Source organism: Convolutriloba macropyga, chromosome 7 (assembly GCF_964194025.1).
Source record: "Convolutriloba macropyga chromosome 7, txConMacr16.3, whole genome shotgun sequence".
Classification (NCBI taxonomy): Eukaryota; Metazoa; Xenacoelomorpha; order Acoela; family Convolutidae; genus Convolutriloba; species Convolutriloba macropyga.
Genome location: NC_134474.1, coordinates 11,547,875 through 11,568,658, shown reverse-complemented (window position 1 = coordinate 11,568,658; position 20,784 = coordinate 11,547,875). Strand labels below are relative to the sequence as shown.

Sequence of the window (20,784 nt, the reverse complement as noted above, 5' to 3'; positions counted from 1 at the left end):
TTTTTCATTTTCAGAACATCATGTTTGCAGACGAGGTCGACAATCAAGAAAATTGTAGTGAAGCGGATTTGGTACGAACGTTCAATGTATTTAATATTCTCTACTTTTGAAATCTCAGAAGCATAGTGATCAAAAATGGGATCCCACGAAATTTCTCCTTTGCCGTACCACAAAGAACAGAGAAAAATATTATCGAATGATGATCTGAGTTTTGGTGGCAGGTCAGCCAAAGCAACCCAGAGAGGGTAAGCGGAGCAATCACTAGATTCTCGAACCTGAACTCCGTCAACGTTAATTATAAGTTTCACATGGATTGTACCTTCCTCAAAAAAACTCGAGAGTTTTAGATCTGTTTTTGTTTCTGGGTCTGCGTATTTCACTATTTCATTAATGTACTTTTGAACATTCTGCACCAATTTGTCGAAAAAATTTAAATAAATAACTTCCCCATTGCCATTGTTCTCTCTGTGCTTTATGTATTGCTCTGTCAGTTCCTTTGTCTCTTGTTTCAAAAAATTTGGAGCAGGTAGACGGTCATTTGGATGAATAATCTTTTGAAATTTTAAAAGGTCATACAGCGCTTCGTCTGGTAAACAATAACGCGCAGAAATTGCAAATAAACCAAGTGCAGCATTATGGACAGTGACGTTTGAATTACACAATAGAGGCTGAGAAGAAAATTGAAAACCAACTTTGTTATGGTCGTAACAGTCTTTTTCCACGTCGACTACGTCTTCACTGTCGTGGTCTGAGATCATATCAAGCCGATTCGATGACGATTCACTTAAAGAAGCAACTTCACAAGATGAATCGGATTTTATGTCATCAGCAGAAACAGGCATACTCTCATGGGTACTATTCTCCTCAGTTTCAACATCTGAAGAACGCACAGAATCAACATGGTGTATGTACGTTTGAATGTGTCTACTTGAACTGTCCACCAACCTTCTTTTCACGCGCCTCTTCCGTTGATTCTGGAATTTTCTTTTTTTGGCACTTCCAAAATCGGTAGGCGTACCAACACTCGATTGACTTGCTCCAAAATTTGAACCAAAACTTTCTCCGGAAAGAACAATTTCACTTGAATTTCCCGAAGCATGTAAAGATTGGGTCGAAATATCACCCAGGCGTTGTTCTTGGGGTGTCGTGGGTGGCAAGATTTCATTATATGATTCATGCTTCTCTTTGTGCGGACATCTACATTTCAATCGGCCATCTTTAAAGTAGTTGTTACCGTAGCTCACTGTGATTTCTTTTCCAACTTCTATAGACTTGATAACTTGGAGAAAAATGCATCTATTGTGGGGGAGGAAAGAGCTTGTGTATCCCATAAAAAATTTGGTGTCTAGGGAGCAGGAGTGGTTGGCAAAACGAATTGGACCCAATAGCACTAGTTGATCCCTTTCCAACTTACCGCGCATGACCGACAAATCAGACATTTCGTTTTGTAATTCCTGAGGAACACTTTCAATAGGCCCAACGGGAAAAGGTCTTAGGGGTTCCAGCGAAGGCTTCAAGGTCTTTTCTGTATGATTGAAGAGGCCAAAGCCCCCGAAACTGTCTGGCAAGATTTTGAAACCCATCTCAATAGAGGCCTCATAGAGTTCTTTTAAAGACGAGTATGCTTTAAAAAGTCGTCTGTCTGCTTTCAAACGTTTCTCATACTCTTCAAAACTGCTAAACGGAAGCATTGTTTGAGGAACTACATCGAATTTGCTTAAGACTTGACGCACTACTTGTCCGTCCACAATTACCAATTCTTCGCAAGTTATCATCATATGACTTGAAAAACTTAATCAGAATTTAATCAATGTGAACGAATGAATAAATGAATGAACGCATGAATGAATTAACGTATGTATGCATGTATGTAGGTACGTAAGTATGTAAGTATGTATATATGTACACATGTATATATGTATGTATGTATGTATGTATGTATGTATTTACGTAGTATTTATGTATATATGGAAAATGTATGTATATATGTAGTATGTATGTAGTATGTATATATGTATATATATATATATATATATATATGTATGTACATATATATGTATATATATTTATATGGATATATATATATATATATATATATATACATATATTATATATATATATATATATATATATATACATATATTATATATATACTTGTTTGTATATATATATAGGTATGTAAATGTATATAAATATATATATATATATATATATATATATATACATATATATATATAATATATATATATATATATATATATATATACATGTATGCATATATACATATGTATATATATATATATATATATATATATATATATATATATATGTATATATGTATATATATATATATATATATTTATATATATATATATACAAACATTTATATAAATATATATGTGTGTGTGTATGTATGTATGTATGTGTATGTATGTATGTATATATGTACTATTTATGTATCAATGCAGTATGTATGTATATATGTATTATGTATGTAGTATGTATGTGTGTATAAATAATTATATGTACATATAAATATATATATATATAAATATATATATATATATATATTTACACATATAAATAAATAAATATATATATATATATATATATACAAACATTCAAATATATGTGTGTGTATGTTTGTATGTATGTGGTTGGCAGCTTTTCTTGCAGTCTCGAAAGCCAGTTTTGGTGTATCTGGGTACTTTTGCTCTACAACTTCTAAAACAGGCAGAAAAACCTGGTCATTTTTTGCTCATCAATTAACTTAGGTTTTTGGGTTTTCAGGTCGAGGAAAGATCGATCTCTTAATTCATGCTATTTAAGGCTGTTATGCAATGATGACTCCTACGGTGAAACTGACGTATAAATTTTACTAAAAAAAACCTACTCCTGAACTTTTTGAGAATTTCACTTGGCGCTTCTTTGCGGCCGTCAGTTTCACGTCTTCCCGGCTCAAGGATAACACCTGCACGCTCGTTTTCTGGAAAAAATTTCTCAAAGAGGGCCCGCGCAAATTTCCCGACTTCAGATCCGGCATGAATTGTCATCAGATCTTCATCGTTGTGTATAACTGCAACTGTAGATGTGCCGCGGGAAGGATGATCGTCTATGCTCTGGTAGCCGTGATGGTCAACAAAGCGAATTTCTTTCAATTCTGCGGCCTGAAACAAGTTTTCATGAAACCAACTGCGCCTATTTCTTGCAGAAACTCATTTGTCTACTACCACTTGTCACTACCAGTTGTCATGGGTAAGGCCAAAAAGGTCTAGCAATTAAGGCTGAGTGATACCAAATTGTTAAGCAAACAATAACCTAACTTTCTCGTCAATTCTTGCACATAGGTTAGCGATCTTCTTGTCGTCGATCTTTCGTTTCTCTTCGAAGCTTTTCATCAACTTGTTCATCTCCAGAACGTGATTATCAAGATACTCTTTTAAAAAAGAGCAATTGAGGCCGCAATCGTCTTTGTTGGTTCCACTGTTTGAAACCATGTTGGCGCTGATCTCAGGTAAAGAACTGGAGCAAGGTTGTGAGAAACTCAGATTATCAGAGGGCTGCTAAAAACGCAAAGAGCAAATTTTCCAATCACACCACAATTCGAAACTCGAAGCGAGCAGAAACACCCACTGACGTCTGCGATGATTAAAATTATTATATATGTATGTTTGTATGTATGTATGTATGGGTGCATGTATGTATGTATAATTGTTTATTTAATTTGGCGACTGATTTTGATTTAGAAACAACTTGAACCATATGATCTGGTTTGTGATTAAAATTATTTAAAACCTTTAATTTTTACTATGTTCTTGTTCTGGCTGCCCTGGAGAACGGCTGGCTGCGTTAACTTTTCGACTTTAGACTTTTTATATTTCTTTCGCTCAGTTGATTGCCCTAGGCAGACTTCTCTGCTGCTCATAACTGGATGCGGGAACGACTCAAAAAGTTGACATCATCAACTACAGGAGCCTTCGGCGCAGCTAGATCTTTTTTGCGCAATTCTGAAGGACTTTTGCCACCGTCTAGTTCTGCTTGAAAAATATTCATCGCTTCCTCTACTTTTTTATAATTGCCTTTAGACAACAAACGACAAGAAACAGGTTGGTCTTTAAATTGCAGGTTGTAACTCTCTCCTTCAATTAAACTAAACATTTCTGAGGGTTTTAATTTCTTAGGCCAGTTGGTACTGCTGTAAGTTATAAGAATCAAATTGTCTTTCACAAAAAGCCATGCTAAGTTGTCCCTCAAAATGCTATCTTTTATACTATCCTCTCTTTCAGCCTCAGAGTCGAATAGATTATGGCTTTTCGCTGGTTCAGATCTCAAGTTGACTCGTTTCATTTTCAACGATCTAAAAATTTGCAGACAAAGTAGAGCGAAACTATTTCTATGTTGTGTGCGAATCTGCAATTAGAATTTCTTACATAAAATTGTTCTTGTGTTAAATTATTTGAAAAAAAAGTGACTTGATTTTCAACAACCTAAATGAGTTGATTTCATCCAAAATTTCCAATACAACAAATAGCACCTTTAAGAAGACAAACTAAAACTAACTAGCATAAATTCTCATCTGTAACACTTAGGCGTACTTCTGCATAAGACAACACTTACGTATAAGATATAGGAACCCAAATCAACCTCGTGTTAAACGTCTGACTCAATTACAATTTATTTCAAAACAGAACTAAAAAAACAGCCGATTCTAAAATCACTACGAACGGTTCCTAATCTTGATTACAATTCATTTTTCTTCATTCTTAACTATCTTAAAACATTCAGACTAGCTAGAGCGAAATTACTTCTATGTTTTCTGCGAATCTGCAATTAGTATTTCTTGCAAAAATTTATTTTTGTGTTAAATCATTTGAATAAAAAGTGATTTGATTTTCAACAACCTAAATGAGTTGATTTCATCCAAAACTTCCAATTCGAAAAATAGCACCTTTAAGAAGACAAATTAAAACTAAAGTAGCACAAATTCTCATCTGTAACACTTTGGCGTGCTTCCGCAAAAGACAACACTTACATATAGGAACTCAAATTTACCGTGTTTAACGTCTGATTCAATTACAATTTTTCAAATTTCAATAATCACTTGCAACAATTTCTACTCCTGATTATTGGATGGAAACTCAATGCTTTCGGTCTCAGATTCGCTCAAATCGACACAACTTTGAGAAGTCTCGGGGAGTTTCTTTCCCTCTCGTTTTTTCTTGGCCTCTGCCTTTTCCCTCATTTCATTAACCCAAAAAGGGTCAGATTTTCGTTTCTTGTATCGAAGTGAATCCATGCCAGCTCTGTTGGCAGCCAAACGAGCTTCATTGTACGCATCTGGCCAAAAACGAGGTAGAAACTGTCTCTGTACAAGGCCTTAAGCAGAGGAAAACACACCTAAGCTAAGCTTTTTAGGAAAATCAAACACAATAAAAACTGGTTACAAAAAACTTCAAAAACGAAAACAGAAAAAAATCATTTGAGGAAATCAGTTTGAACTTCCGACAACTTATTCTTGAAACCTAGTTTTTGACAACTTAGTTTTTGATCATTATACCTTTAAAGATTTTTGTTCTCTTGGGGGATGCAGGCTTCCGCACTTCGCTTTCTCAGGTTGAGGATATGATTTCCCTCTGTAGACCCTTCTGGCCCCATAATGCTGTTCGCAGATTTCTTCCCAGTTCTTCCGGATTTGAAGTTGTTGGGAAATTATCCAAATCAATTTCCTCATAAAAACTTGGTATAGCTATTCCTGGCTCTTCTGTGTCACTGTCTGCATCAACTTTCTTGAGATCTTTCTAAATACAGATACTTTGCAATCTATCCAAAACTTGGCAAAATAACCATTTCTTGAAAGAAAAGTCTGATCGCAAAATTTGAGCAAACTTTATAAAAACTTGCTAGAAACCACTTCTACCAAAAAATTGGTCAAAACTTTTGTATCACTGAGGCAAGATCTTACAATGGTTTTCAATTTCTGGAGCTCGCTCTCCAGCTTTCTGTTGCAGGACAAAACCGTCTTCTCATATGCTTGTATAACCTCTGCGATGAGTTTTTTGTCCTCATTAGGAACTTCCAGCAATCTTTCATGATTAGTGCATTTCTAAACAAGAATGTTTTTAACTGACAAAACCAAAGAACTGATGACGAATCAACCAAATTTTCGGATAGTAGCTTAACGATTGCAGTAGTCACTCGCTATGATATTTTATCTGCTTAAATTTCTCGCAAAAAATTACAATGTTTATCTTTTATTGACTTCTTAGACAGCAAATGTATTATATTTATTGCGATAACTCTTCCACAGAGAGAAAAAAGAGGAGCTCTAACCAAAACCCTTGGACTTGCAGTTGCTAGCCTCGTACTCGGTGTCCCACCTTGGTTGAGGGTCCACTTTGCACCTGTAGGTGGGGTACCACTTACTGGGTTTTCAAACTGTTGTGCGAAAGCCCCATAAATTTCTTGGTATCGCTCGAATTCAACTTGCCGCAGGAGGCCCGTGTTTTAACAACACGCGTTCAATTTCAGAACCATCGATCAACAGATTATTTTTTTCATCATTCTCTAATTTCATTCGATCATTTATTTGAAAGCTCTTGAGCCAACGCCCATCAAATAACCCAATTTTTAACACCTGACAACCTGCTGTCAGGAAAACAAACTCGATTTTCATTGGCATTTCTGAAATCGTTAGGTCAGTAAAAACAGATCAATCCAGAAATTTAAAAAATAACGGAGAAAATTGTCAAAAACGTTTGAGTTAACATTCATTTAATTGAGAGTCAATTTCAATCCAACGAAGAAAGCGAAAAGACAAAAAAACATCAACTTCAAGCACAATTACTAACAATTTCAATCAAACTCTAAAATCAAAAGAATTGCTTTGCGACTATCATTATCAAAAAGATCAAGCTCTGAGAATAAGAAAAACAAAGTCAAACAAAGTAACACTACGAAAGTTTCACACTGCACCTTTGAGGAAACAAAAATTAAAATCCATTCATCGGCTCCATATTTTCAGCACTTGATATGGAAGCAGTTGTCTGTCGTGTAGCTGGACTCCTCATTGCTTTCCGAAAACTCAATATACTCAACTTCTAGGTCTTCTACTCGTTGCCTTAAGCCATCTATTTTTTCACGTAGCTGTTTTATTTCTTGCCACAGTCGCTCAATTTCAGACAAAGGACTTTCAAGAAACCTGGTTTCAATCGCAGAACCACTTTCCAAACCCAAAAAATTCTGTCTGAACACAATTTTTGTTTGTTGCACCATATCAGCCGTTCAACTGAAAACATTTTTGATTTCCAAATCTTCAAAAAACTATAAAAATTTCTAAAAGGTTTCTTAAAAAGCACAACATGTAATAAAAGATGACAGCTCAAAAAAACTTTTACCTCGTCTCCTACCGCAGTACATTCACGCCTAAATCCACCATCGCCATCAATCTTCATGACGTTATGGGTATTCTAATTTCAACTAATTATAACTGCTAATTTCTACTTCATCTTAAGTTTTAGGTCTAAAAATTCGAAGCGGACAGAAACACCCGCTAACGTTCGTCAATTTTAATTTTATTGAAATTTTACAATAACGGTCGAAGCGGAAAAGATCCGCTTAGCGGAAATTCGAAGCGGGCAGAAACACCCGCTAACGTTCGTCAATTTTAAATTTATTGAAATTTTACAATAACGGTCGAAGCGGAAAATATCCGCTTAGTAGAAATTCGAAGCGGGCAGAAACACCCCATAACGTTCGTCAAATTAAATTTTATTGAAATTTTACAATAACGGTCGAAGCGGAAAATATCCGCTTAGTGGAAATTCGAAGCGGGCAGAAACACCCCATAACGTTCGTCAATTTTAATTTTATTGAAATTTTACAATAACGGTCGAAGCGGAAAATATCCGCTTAGTGGAAATTCGAAGCGGGCAGAAACACCCCATAACGTTCGTCAATTTTAATTTTATTGAAATTTTACAATAACGGTCGAAGCGGAAAATATCCGCTTAGTGAAAATTCGAAGCGGGCAGAAACACCCCATAACGTTCGTCAATTTTAATTTTATTGAAATTTTACAATAACGGTCGAAGCGGAAAAGATCCACTTAGTGGAAATTCGAAGTGGGCAGAAACACCCGCTAATGTTCGTCAATTTTAATTTTGAAATTTTACAATAACGGTCGAAGCGGAAAAGATCCGCTTAATGGAAACTCGAAGCGGGCAGAAACACCCGCTAACGTTCGTCAATTTTAATTTTATTGAAATTTTACAATAAAGGTCGAAGCGGAAAAGATCCGCTTAGTGGAAGTTCGAAGCGGGCAGAAACACCCGCTAACGTTCGTGAATTTTATTTTTATTGAAATTTTACAATAACGGTCGAAGCGGAAAAGATCCGCTTAGTGGAAATTCGAAGCGGGCAGAAACACCCGCTAAAGTTCGTCAATTTTAAATTTATTGAAATTTTACAATAACGGTCGAAGCGGAAAAGATCCGCTAAGTGGAAATTCGAAGCGCGCAGAAACACCCGCTAACGTTCGTCAATTTTAATTTTCTACTACTACTATTACTACTACCGTGGCCGGTCAATTTGCCGACATATAAATTAGACGACACACCTTTTAGTCGACACTTGAGCAAATATAACTACTCGAACACCGCAATTCACGATAATTACCCGCGCATTAAGCGGTAAATGTAGCATTCTTTAGTTGTGAAACAAACATTAATCGGCTATTACTGCTAGCTAACATAGCCATGCCTCCGTGGCCCGTGGGACTTGATATGAATCTATCACAACCGAACAAATTATTACGGCCGAACGTAATTAAGTCGACGCTTCTAATAACACAACTTTAATTATACAGCTCCGATTTCGGTCATTTTCACGTCGTCTTGATGAAAGCTGCTAGCTAATTGGCGTGTCATTAACTTCAAGCACAATTACTAACAATTTCAATCAAACTCTACAATCAAAAGAATTGCTTTGCGACTATCATTATCAAAAAGATCAAGCTCTGAGAATAAGAAAACAAAGTCAAACAAAGTAACACTACGAAAGTTTCACACTGCACCTTTGAGGAAACAAAAATTAAAATCCATTCATGGGCTCCATATTTTCAGCACTTGATATGGAAGCAGTTGTCTGTCGTGTAGCTGGACTCCTCATTGCTTTCCGAAAACTCAATATACTCAACTTCTAGGTCTTCTACTCGTTGCCTTAAGCCATCTATTTTTTCACGTAGCTGTTTTATTTCTTGCCACAGTCGCTCAATTTCAGACAAAGGACTTTCAAGAAACCTGGTTTCAATCGCAGAACCACTTTCCAAACCCAGAAAATTCTGTCTGAACACAATTGTTGTTTGTTGCACCATATCAGCCGTTCAACTGAAAACATTTTCGATTTCCAAAAAAGTTTACATCAAAAATAAAAAAAACTATAAAAATTTCTAAAAGGTTTCTTAAAAAGCACAACATGTAATAAAAGATGACAGCTCAAAAAAACTTTTACCTCGTGTCCTACCGCAGTACATTCACGCCTAAATCCACCATCGCCATCAATCTTCATGACGTTATGGGTATTCTAATTTCAACTAATTATAACTGCTAATTTCTACTTCATCTTAAGTTAGAGGTCTAAAAATTCGAAGCGGACAGAAACACCCGCTAACGTTCGTCAATTTTAATTTTATTGAAATTTTACAATAATGGTCGAAGCGGAAAAGATCCGCTTAGCGGAAATTCGAAGCGGGAAGAAACACCCGCTAACGTTCGTCAATTTTAATTTTATTGAAATTTTACAGTAACGGTCGAAGCGGAAAAGATCCGCTTAGTGGAAATTCGAAGCGGGCAGAAACACCCCATAACGTTCGTCAATTTAAATTTTATTGAAATTTTACAATAACGGTCGAAGCGGAAAAGATCCGCTTAGTGGAAATTCGAAGCGGCAGAAACACCCGCTAACGTTCGTCAATTTTAATTTTATTGAAATTTTACAATAACGGTCGAAGCGGAAAAGATCCGCTTAGTGGAAATTCGAAGCGGGCAGAAACACCCCATAACGTTCGTCAATTTAAACTTTATTGAAATTTTACAATAACGGTCGAAGCGGAAAAGATCCGCTTAGCGGAAATTCGAAGCGGGCAGAAACACCCGCTAACGTTCGTCAATTTTAATTTTATTGAAATTTTACAATAACGGTCGAAGCGGAAAAGATCCGCTTAGTGGAAATTCGAAGCGGGCAGAAACACCCCATAACGTTCGTCAATTTAAATTTTATTGAAATTTTACAATAACGGTCGAAGCGGAAAAGATCCGCTTAGTGGAAATTCGAAGCGGGCAGAAACACCCGCTAACGGTCGTCAATTTTAATTTTGAAATTTTACAATAACGGTCGAAGCGGAAAAGATCCGCTTAGTGGAAATTCGAAGCGGGCAGAAACACCCGCTAACGTTCGTCAATTTTAATTTTATTGAAATTTTACAATAAAGGTCGAAGCGGAAAAGATCCGCTTAGTGGAAGTTCGAAGCAGGCAGAAACACCCGCTAACGTTCGTGAATTTTAATTTTATTAAATTTTACAATAACGGTCGAAGCGGAAAAGATCTGCTTAGTGGAAATTCGAAGCGGGCAGAAACACCCGCTAACGTTCGTCAATTTTAATTTTATTGAAATTTTACAATAACGGTCGAAGCGGAAAAGATCCGCTAAGTGGAAATTCGAAGCGCGCAGAAACACCCGCTAACGTTCGTCAACTTTAATTTTCTACTACTACTATTACTACTACCGTGGCCGGTCAGTTTGCCGACATATAAATTAGCCGACACACCATTTAGCCGACACTTGAGCAAATATAACTACTCGAACACCGCAATTCACGATAATTACCCGCGCATTAAGCGGTAAATGTAGCATTCTTTAGTTGTGAAACAAACATTAATCGGCTATTACTGCTAGCTAACATAGCCATGCCTCCGTGGCCCGTGGGACTTGATATGAATCTATCACAACCGAACAAATTATTACGGCCGAACGTAATTAAGTCGACGCTTCTAATAACACAACTTTAATTATACAGTTCCGATTTCGGTCATTTTCACGTCGTCTTAATGAAAGCTGCCAGCTAATTGGCGTGTCTTCTAACTTGTGTGTCGCCTAATACACCTAGCACCTACTACTACTAATGTAATCAACTTTTTTGTCAAAATTGGTCAAATGTAATTAAATTGAAGCAAATTGCAATAGTGCAAGTACAAATAGTCAAAGAAAGCAATCAAATTGCAATAGTGCAAATAAATCAAAGTAATAAAAAAAACAAAAGTACAATTATTCAAAGAAAGCAATCAAATTTAAGCTAATTCAAATGATTTTCTCGCATGGCTTTGTTGATTGCGCAAGCCAGCTCCTTCCTACCCTTCTCGTTTAGATGGACGCCGTCAGGTAAAAAAGACCTCGCTTTGTGCACTTCTTTGTCCAGCTTGAAAAAATGCAAGTTTGACTGGCTTAGTTGCGCGTTGAAACGTTGGATGTTAAAGTGAGTGCAGTTTCGCTTCAGTACAGTGCACACGATTACTCTCGGGCGGTTCGTCAAATTTCTGATGGCACTGTATAAGACCCGTACTTTCTCCAATACATCAGTTGGGTCTTCGCCCGGTCCGTTGCGCGCAGTCAGATTGTTACATCCTACAGCCAGGATAACATTTCTATAGACGGCCAAGGTATCCAGCAACACAAAAAACTGATTAACTTCCCCCCCACCCCGATAAGGAATAGGCAACACAGTTCTTAACACATATGCTGTCGAAGATAGAATCGCCGACGATCGCGGTATGGACCGCTTCTTCATCAACAAAATTATTGTAAATAAATTCAGTTGTGGTGCCGTCGATGTTGTCCTTCACAAGCCGTCCGTGCTGTTAATGGTTAGCAAACAGCGCTTTTAGCCTTTTCTTAGGCGGGGCTGAGTTGTTGTTCCCATGGAGGTTACCCAGTCGACTGCGATCCATTTCAACTGAAAGCGAAACAAATATTTACAAAGCTCAATAAAACAGCAGCAGGAAACCACCAATAGTATAATAGTACAGATAAAGTATTAAGCTCGTATTGGGTACTGTCATATAGCCTATCGAATTCGCCTTGACGAGAGCTTTCCAACGATATAACATTTATGGGTCACCACAGGCTAGGGACGACCACCCGTTCCCTCCGTACAACGCTCCGTACAACGCTCCGTACATCGTCCCTCCGTACAACGCTCCGCTCCGTACAACCTATTCGTACAACCTATTCGTTCGCAACGCTATATCATTCAATCTACATCGTATTCTCATTCCTTTGACTGCCTCCCACTTTCTTTGCCGTTCTTGAGCTTTCGGAAATTTCTATTTCATTTCAGCTTCAAATTTATACATGCCTACCTCGAGGAAGTAGGAGGCAGTGAATGAGCCTCTCTCTGCTGTCACTTGACGGGACAGCACACGAATAAGCGTGTCCCGTGACCGGATGGACGCGGCAAACGAAAGTTTCACTTTGTCATCTGGGTTAGCCGCTATAATTATGAAGTAAATTATCAAAGTGATAAAACTAATATATTCGAGAAGCTCTATAGCTATAATATAGTACGACTATAAAAATACGTAAAAAAAGTGGTTGCAACGGAGGGGGGAGACGGAAAGGATGAAATGGAAAGTTTGGGGGGGGGTTGGGGTTGGGGGGGGGGTGGGGTTGGGGGGCTGGTATGCGTCCGAAAACGGCTTATATCTCGACAACTACTGAACTAAATTTAAAAAATGAATATGTTTTGGAATCAGCATGAACTGGGGCATCAACCTGGCGTTAAAAAAGTTAAAAAAGTACTCGATAAAAACTCGATTTTTGACAATTTGGCTGAAATTTGCATATTTTCAGCAAAGTTTGGAAAATCGGAAAATTGGGCAATGAAATTAAACCGAAACTTTTCAACCCATATATATTTGTAAAGAGGATTAAATGGGCAAGAAAATGATATCATATACTCTTAAATACGTCGTGTAACAAAAAAGTTATTAAACTAAACAACTTTGAAAATTCGAAAATTTTGCTAAAATTGACCCTGATTTCTGTCTCTACATTGCCCTTGCATTCTCTTGTTTGGCAATACTTTAAAAAGATAATAACATGGTTGTTGGAAGCGTGAAATCTAGTTTAGCATGATACCGAAAACTTGTAAGTTTTGGCTTGATAAAGTGGTAAATTTAGTCAAAGTAACTCAAAAATGCCAAATTTTTGGCACCTAAATCGCTAATTATTGAAAATTTTGAACTCAAATAAACAAAGTCGAAAAAAGATCTATATATATTCTTAAAGTAAATTAACACGGCAACAAAATGAGCTATTATAGACTTTCTAAATCGTCTTCTTCAAAAAGTTATTAACAGACGTTTTTCATTATGTTCAAATTTTTCTTCACCTAATTCGACGGTTCTTTAAAATTTTATGATCAAATCAAAATATTGGCATTTATTTTTACACAAACTCATAAAGTACGTTAACACGGCAACAAAATGAGCTCTAATAGACTTTCTAAATCGTCTTCCTCAAAAAATTATTAACAGACGTTTTTTATGAAGTTCGACTTTTTCTTCACCTAATTCGACGGTTCTTTAAAATTTTGTGAACAAATCAATATATTGGCATTTACTTCTACACAAACTCATAAAGTACGTTAACACGGCAACAAAATGAGCTATTATAGACTTTCTAAATTGTCTTCTTCAATAAGTTATTAACAGACGTTTTTCATGAAGTTCGACTTTTTCTTCACCTAATTCGATTGTTCTATAAAATTTTGTGAACAAATCAAAATATTGGTATTTACTCCTACACAAACTCATGAAGAACGTTATCACAGCAACAAAATGATCTATTATAGACTTTCTAAATCGTCTTCCTCAAAAAGTTATTAACAGACGTTTTTCATGAAGTTCGACTTTTTCTTCACCTAATTCGACGATTCTTTAAAATTTTGTGAACAAACCAAAATATTGGCATTTACTTCTACACAAACTCATAAAGCACGTTAACACGGCAACAAAATAAGTTATTATAGACTTTCTAAATCGTCTTCTTCAAAAAGTTATTAACAGACGTTTTTCATGAAGTTCGATTTTTTCTTCACCTAACTCGACGGTTCATTAAAATTTTTTGAACAAATCAAAATATTGGCATTTACTTCTACATAAACTCATAAAAAACGTTAACTCGGCAACAAAACGAGCTATAATAGACTTTCTATCTCGTCTTTTTTCAAAAAGTTTTTAACAGACGATTTTCATGAAGTTCGACTTTTTCTTCACCTATTTCGACTGTTCTTTAAAATTTTGTGAACAAATCAAAATATTGTCATTTACTTCTACACAAACTCATGAAGAACGTTATCACAGCAACAAAAAAGTCTAACATAGACCTTCTTACTCGTTTTCTTAAACAAGTTTTAAACAGACGTTTTTCATGAAGTTCGACTATTTCTTCAGTTAATTAGACGGTTCATTAAAATTTTGTGAACAACTCAAAATATAGGCAATTGCTTGTACACAAACTCATGAAGTACGTTACCAGAGCAACAAAATGGGCTAACATAGATCTTCTAACTCGTCTTTTTCAAAACGTTATTTAAAGACGTTTTTCATGAAGTTCGACATTTTCTCCAACTAATTCGACGATTAATTAATATTTTGTGAACAAATCAACATGTTGGCATTTAATTCTACACAAATTGATTTTGTACGTTATCGCGGCAACAAAATGGGCTAAAAGCTAACATAGACTTTCTAACTCGTCTTCTTCAAAAATTTATTAACACACGTTTTTCATGAAGTTCGACTATTTCTTCACCTAATTCGACGGTTCATTTAAATTTTTTGAACAAATCAAAATATGGGCAGTTACTTCTACACAAACTCACAAAAAACGTTGTCAAGGCAACAAAATTGGCTAACATAGACCTTCTAAATCGTCTTCTTCAAAAAGTTATTAAGAGACGTTTTTCATGAAGTCCGACTTTTTCTTCACCTAATTCGAGGGTTTATTAAAAATTTGTGAACAAATCAGAATATTGGCATTAACTTCTACAAAAACTCGTAAAGTACGTTGTCAGGGCAACAAAATAGGCTAACGTAGATTTTCTAACTCGTCTTCTTCAAAAAGTTATTAACAGACGTTTTTCATGAAGTTCGACATTTTCTTCACCTAATTAGCCGGTTCTTTAGAATTTTGTGAACGAATAAAAAAATTGGCATTTATATCTACACAAACTCTTAAATTACGTTATCACGGCAACAAAATGCGCTAACATAGACTTTCTAACTCGTCTTCTTCAAAAAGTTATCAATAGACCTTTTTCATGAAGTTCGACATTTTCTTCACCTAGTTCGACGGTTCATTAAAATTTTGTGAACAAACCAAAATATTGGCGCTTACTTCTACACAAACTCTTAAAGTTTACTATCGAGGCAACACAATGAGCTAATTTAGGCTTTCTAACCCGTCATCTTCAAAAAGTTATTAACAATTGTTTTTCATGAAGTTCGACATTTTCTTCACCTAACTCGACGGTTCATTAACCCGTAATCTTAATTCGTTGTCTTTTTTGTATTATTCAGTGGTATCGTGGACATTAAAACAAACAGATTGCAACCGGCGGCGTTGAAAAGGTGCATTTGAATCTCATTATGCGATGAATCATACATGCCATTAACCTGCAAAAGTCTCTTCTACTGCAGAAAGAAGAACAAAAACAAGCTAAACCAAAAAAACACAAAAAAAGGCTTCATTGTCATCTGTATCCTCCTCCTCTTCATTCTGTGTTGAAGACGTAGATCAAATTTTTGTTATTGCAGCACAAATTTCTGTAATTTTTTTTCCTTGTGCGGAGCCTGGATAAGATTTACAACCGTTGAAAAGAAGGAAATAAGTGGACAAAACAGTGTAATTGTAGTGTATTTCTAAGAGTGTAATTTCTTAAAAATTGCGGTGTATTTCTAAGAGTGTAATCACTTCAAAATTACACTTTTCACTCTTTTCCCCACTAAAAATTGAACAAAAGAGTGTAATTTTTAAGAGTGTAAAAAGAGTGGAATGAAGAGTGTAAAGAGTGTAAAAAGAGTGTAATTTTCTTAAAATTACACTCTTACACTCTTTTACCTGCTATTTAAGAGTGGAAAACGCTTTACACCCTAATCTCGCTTAATAACGGTGTATTAGGGGTGGAGACCTCGGCCCGGGTGGGTTGAACAATCACAAGTACCAACTCTTTTTGCAAAATGAATGAATAGTAAATATTTTTTTGCGAAAGATATATAGGAAGAGCTGATTGATCGTCAATATATTTCAAAGTTGTTTGAGAGCAGCTATTAAAAACAACAAAACGTTATATAGACTCATTAAACAAATTGACTTCTCAGCAGTTAACAAATTATGACATCTCGGCTTTTTTTTGACAACCTGACAGCTGTGTTTATCAAGGATTTTATCTTGAAAAGTTTTTTTGCCTTTCTTACGTCTTTTTGCCTTCTTGCGTTTTTTAACCCAGTGGTCAACAATTTTTTTTCTGATTGAGAACAAATTTTGACATGTTTCTAGAGAGTAAAAAATGATTGTTACAATCAGCTTCGAAAATTGATCTTAAAATTTTCTTGGTGGTGGATGGAGTCTAATAAACGAAAAAATGATACAGAAAACTTAGCTTAGACTAAAAATGCAAAAAAAATTTCAATTTCAAAAAAGTTTAACAAAACGGTTTGATTAAATTAAAAGAAATTGACTTGGATAATCTTCTGAAGACTTTTAGATTCAAAGACCAATGCATCAGTTTGTTTCTTCCATGAAAGCGAAGATAAAATTGAAAGACTGATTATGAAGTAAATTTATAGATTTTTTGTAGACGTAGTATCGACTGTTTAATTACTTATTTGGATATTTATGTCAAAATTATCGATTGGGCATACCAATTTTTGCAATGCGAGTTTATAAAGCACTAGTAAATTTGTAAAGTTCTGCCAGACATTTGGATGACTTTTTGACAGCCATCGAATTAAAATGACTTGATTTTCAAGAACTAATGGAAATGACACCAGGTGTAAGCTTGGAAACTGATCAAAGTACTTATCTAATTTAACTGCAACTAAGTCGACATTTTTAAGGAAAATCTCTAAATCTCAAAATCTAATTTTGCAAATTAATTATTTCTGAAATAAATTTAAACCGGATTTTTAGCAAATATTCTCAAATGAGGAAGAGAAATGGAATTTTATCATAATTGTTTGTTCTCATTGCCTAAAAGTAATTGAAAACTTATGTTTCTTTCAATATCGCCAGCTTTACTAGAGAAAACAGGTACGACTATGAAACACATTTTCCTGAAAATTTAATAAACGTCGCTTGCAATTTATAAAAAAAATCTTTGTTTTTTGGCATTTAGAAACTGAATCTGTCACAAAATAAATACGGCTTGGAGACTCAGATAGTTTTTGAAAGAGAACATAGGGTTCATTTTAACTATTTTTAAACAACTGTGTAATTTTGTTGACAATTACGAAGCATTTCCGCATTTGTTATTCTTGAAGCAACTAGCTCGCTTAACGCAGATCTTGTTTGAGCAATCAAACTTTTCTGTTTTGCTATAAGGAATTAATGACTCTCTGCCTAACTCATTTATTAAAAGCAGATCCATTCTTGCCAATAATTGGTTGCATGTTCATTTTTTGCTGGTGCTGTTGATTGTTAAGTCACTGAAAAATTAAGCGTTTATGAATTAATCTATTCAATTTTTTTTCTATCCAACCGTTATCTCAGTCATCCTAAGATGCAAAATTTTTAATCTACATTTTATTTTTATTTGTGGGATTACTAGTTTCCATGTAGATCTTGAGGTGATCTGTATTTACTACCAGCTCGCAAAATGGGCAATTTTTCTGTACAGCCTAACATCTTAGTTTGCAATTTGGACATCGAAACAAAAAAATTCCCTATCATCTGTTTCAGTTATTACCCGGAACAGTTCCCCAGAACTTTCATCACAATTGCTTTTTTTAAAATTGGAGATTTGCTGTAAAACAGTCCACAAATTGCTAAAAGTTTTAGTCATACCCTGGTCAGCATGCATCTCATTTAATTTCCTAACAACATTAGTTAGTATACCAGCAAACTGAAATGCCAAACCAAAAAATCGATCAGAGGAGTAACAAATGAACTGACTGTTGACATAAAGACCTGATTTTAAAGCTGGGTTAGTGGTTGCTTTTTTGTTAAACCCGTCGGGGAAAATTCAATAAAAAATTTGCAAAAAGAGTTTAATGCAAAAATTTCTTGCAAAATCTTACAAAATTTTTTTCCTGCAGAGCGATCCTCCACTTTGCTTCGATTAACGGACACTTATTTAATGGAGTTTTACAAATGGCAACGCTTTCTGCTTTAATTAAGTTGGGAATTATTTTGTTTAAAATGCCTTACCAAAACTAACTTTCTGCAGCTGGTTTTTCAAAATAATTTATATTTTTGTTGTAAGAGTGTTTACCCTCTTTGGTTTTTAATTGTAATTCAAAATATAGTTCCAATTTACTTCCAAACGAGAATGCGAGCAGTTAAAATCTTAATAAATCAAATACTAGAAATGGATCTGAAATAAATTTGATTTGCCCTCACACCTAAAGCCGCATATTAATGAAGATAGAACTCACCCTGGGACGAAGCCAAAAGAATGAAAATAATCATCAGATATATTTTGTGGTCTTTCATATTGAAAACGAGAGTAAAGTACACCAAATCTCATATATAACGCTTACTAATAAGTTCAAGTTAAATCTCGTTTCAGGTTGTGTTTGATCTAAACAAAATATTGTCTTGTTCCATGTAAACAATGCACATTTGCTCAGAATTGTTCAACAAACGTAATAAAATTGACTACAATAATAATCCGCAGTGCTCTTGCAGCTACATGACGGTCGAAATTTAGAGTTGTCGTTTTGCTTTTAGACCTTTCGGTGAAATTCCCTACCCCGGTTGAAGTCCAGACCCAAACTTTCGTCTGATCAGACTTCCCAGACCGAAATTATCTCTGATCAGACTTTCCAGACTGGAATTAACCTAGATCAGACTTTCCAGACACAAAGGGTCTCTGATAAGACATTTCAGACCAAAAGCGTTCTGATCAGACCATCTTCAGACCATGGTCCAGACTCAAACTCAGACCATTGCCCAGACCCTAATCAGACTATGACCAGACCCAAGTGCGCTCGAAGAGGTTATGATCAGACCCAGTTGCGCTCGAAGCATTTATGTTCAGACCCAGTTGCGCTTGGCAGTAATTTATGATCAGACTGAAGTGCGCTCGAAACCGGTTCTGATCAGACTCAAATGCGCTCCAAATAGTCTGATCAGAGAAATATTTTACTTATGAACAAATCTTTTAACTTTGCCATATATTCATTTCATAAAAACTTATGTTTGCAGTATTTAATTCATCTAAGGAAAATTCAACGATAAAAGTATTGCAAACGAAAAAGAAACCCAACTGTTGAGAACAAATTTTATTTAGTGTACCGTTTACTGTAGATTTCTGACTCAATGGATGAGTTTAGAAGCTTTCCATAAGAAACATCGTGGTCTCCAGTTTATCAAAATTTCCTCTGAAGGGGACGGGCCTTTGATATCAGCTGGACTCATTTTTCTGATCAGAGCTATTGGACTTTGGATGAGTCTTTGATCAGAACGCTGCTCTATTGTTGCCTCTTGGCAGAGCCAACATATCTCAGTAAAAAAAGAAAAAAATTTAAAAAAAAATAAGGCGCTCGAAATGGTCCCTGATCAGACCCAATTGCATTCAATTGGGTCAGACCAAATTGACCTCTGATCCGACCATCTCCAGACTGTCGTCCAGACTGTAGTGCGCTCGAACTTCCGTCCAGACCCTGTAGTTTCGGTCTGGGAACACACGGGTGTGCGCTCGGCTGGGTCTGATCGTAAACCATATTGGGTCGGGACCTCAACCTGAGTAGTATGAGTCAAACATAACCAAAAAGCGTCGCCCGAATTGCTCTCAAACGACCGGCGAACAATTGGCTTTGTCAGCAGCTAGCCACGGTTTAGTTACCTCTAGGCGCTACCTCTTTATCCCGTTTCTGAAGACGAAAGTCAAATGAATCAGAAAAACCGGGCAAGCGAAAAATTGCATAAAAGAGAACAGGATTCATATATTTGCTCAAATTGCTTTTGAGAGAAATTAACAATGATTTCCATAAAAAACCTGTTAAGCCATTTGTGATTTTACAAAAAAAACGTTTCTACTACAACTCGTTGTTAATAAGGATCAGAGATGATAACATAACGCCGCATAACAGTAGCTGAAGTGCAGCATCCACAAAGAGAGAGAGAGAGAGAGAAATAAAACGTGAAAGATAAAGAGAAGGAAAGGAACCCCAACCGACAGAGAGAGAGAGAGAGATAGAGAGAGAGAGAAAGAAAGAGAGACACGAATATTTTCCACGATGGGATTTGACTCTGCAACTTCTAGTGTTCTAGCCTTGTTAGTAAATAAATCATAAAGAATACTGAAAAGACAAAACTAAAAAAAAGTTTCCAACTTTGCAGTAAAAAGTTCCAAATCATTTTTTTCTCGAAAAATCGGTCGAATAACCCATCTCCGAGACCTGAAAAAGTTTCGTTGGCCAGGGATGGTCGTTAAACTCAAAAAAGGACAAAAAAATAAAAAAATTTTGAAAACAATTGCAAATTTTAACAAAACATTGCTAAAATTC

General features: G+C 35.6%; 1 protein-coding gene across 1 annotated transcript in view; it reads right to left on the bottom strand.

Annotated features, from left to right (window-relative positions):
• The window catches only part of LOC142342093 (perivitellin-2 67 kDa subunit-like), a 34,690-nt gene extending 15,836 nt beyond the window's left edge, over nt 1-18,854 (bottom strand). Inside the window, exon 1 of the mRNA XM_075393282.1 lies at nt 18,709-18,854. Coding sequence (XP_075249397.1) covers nt 18,709-18,766 — 58 coding nt within the window. The 5' untranslated portion in view covers nt 18,767-18,854. The remainder of the gene's footprint in view (nt 1-18,708) is intronic.
• Nucleotides 18,855-20,784: the final 1,930 nt, after the last annotated feature.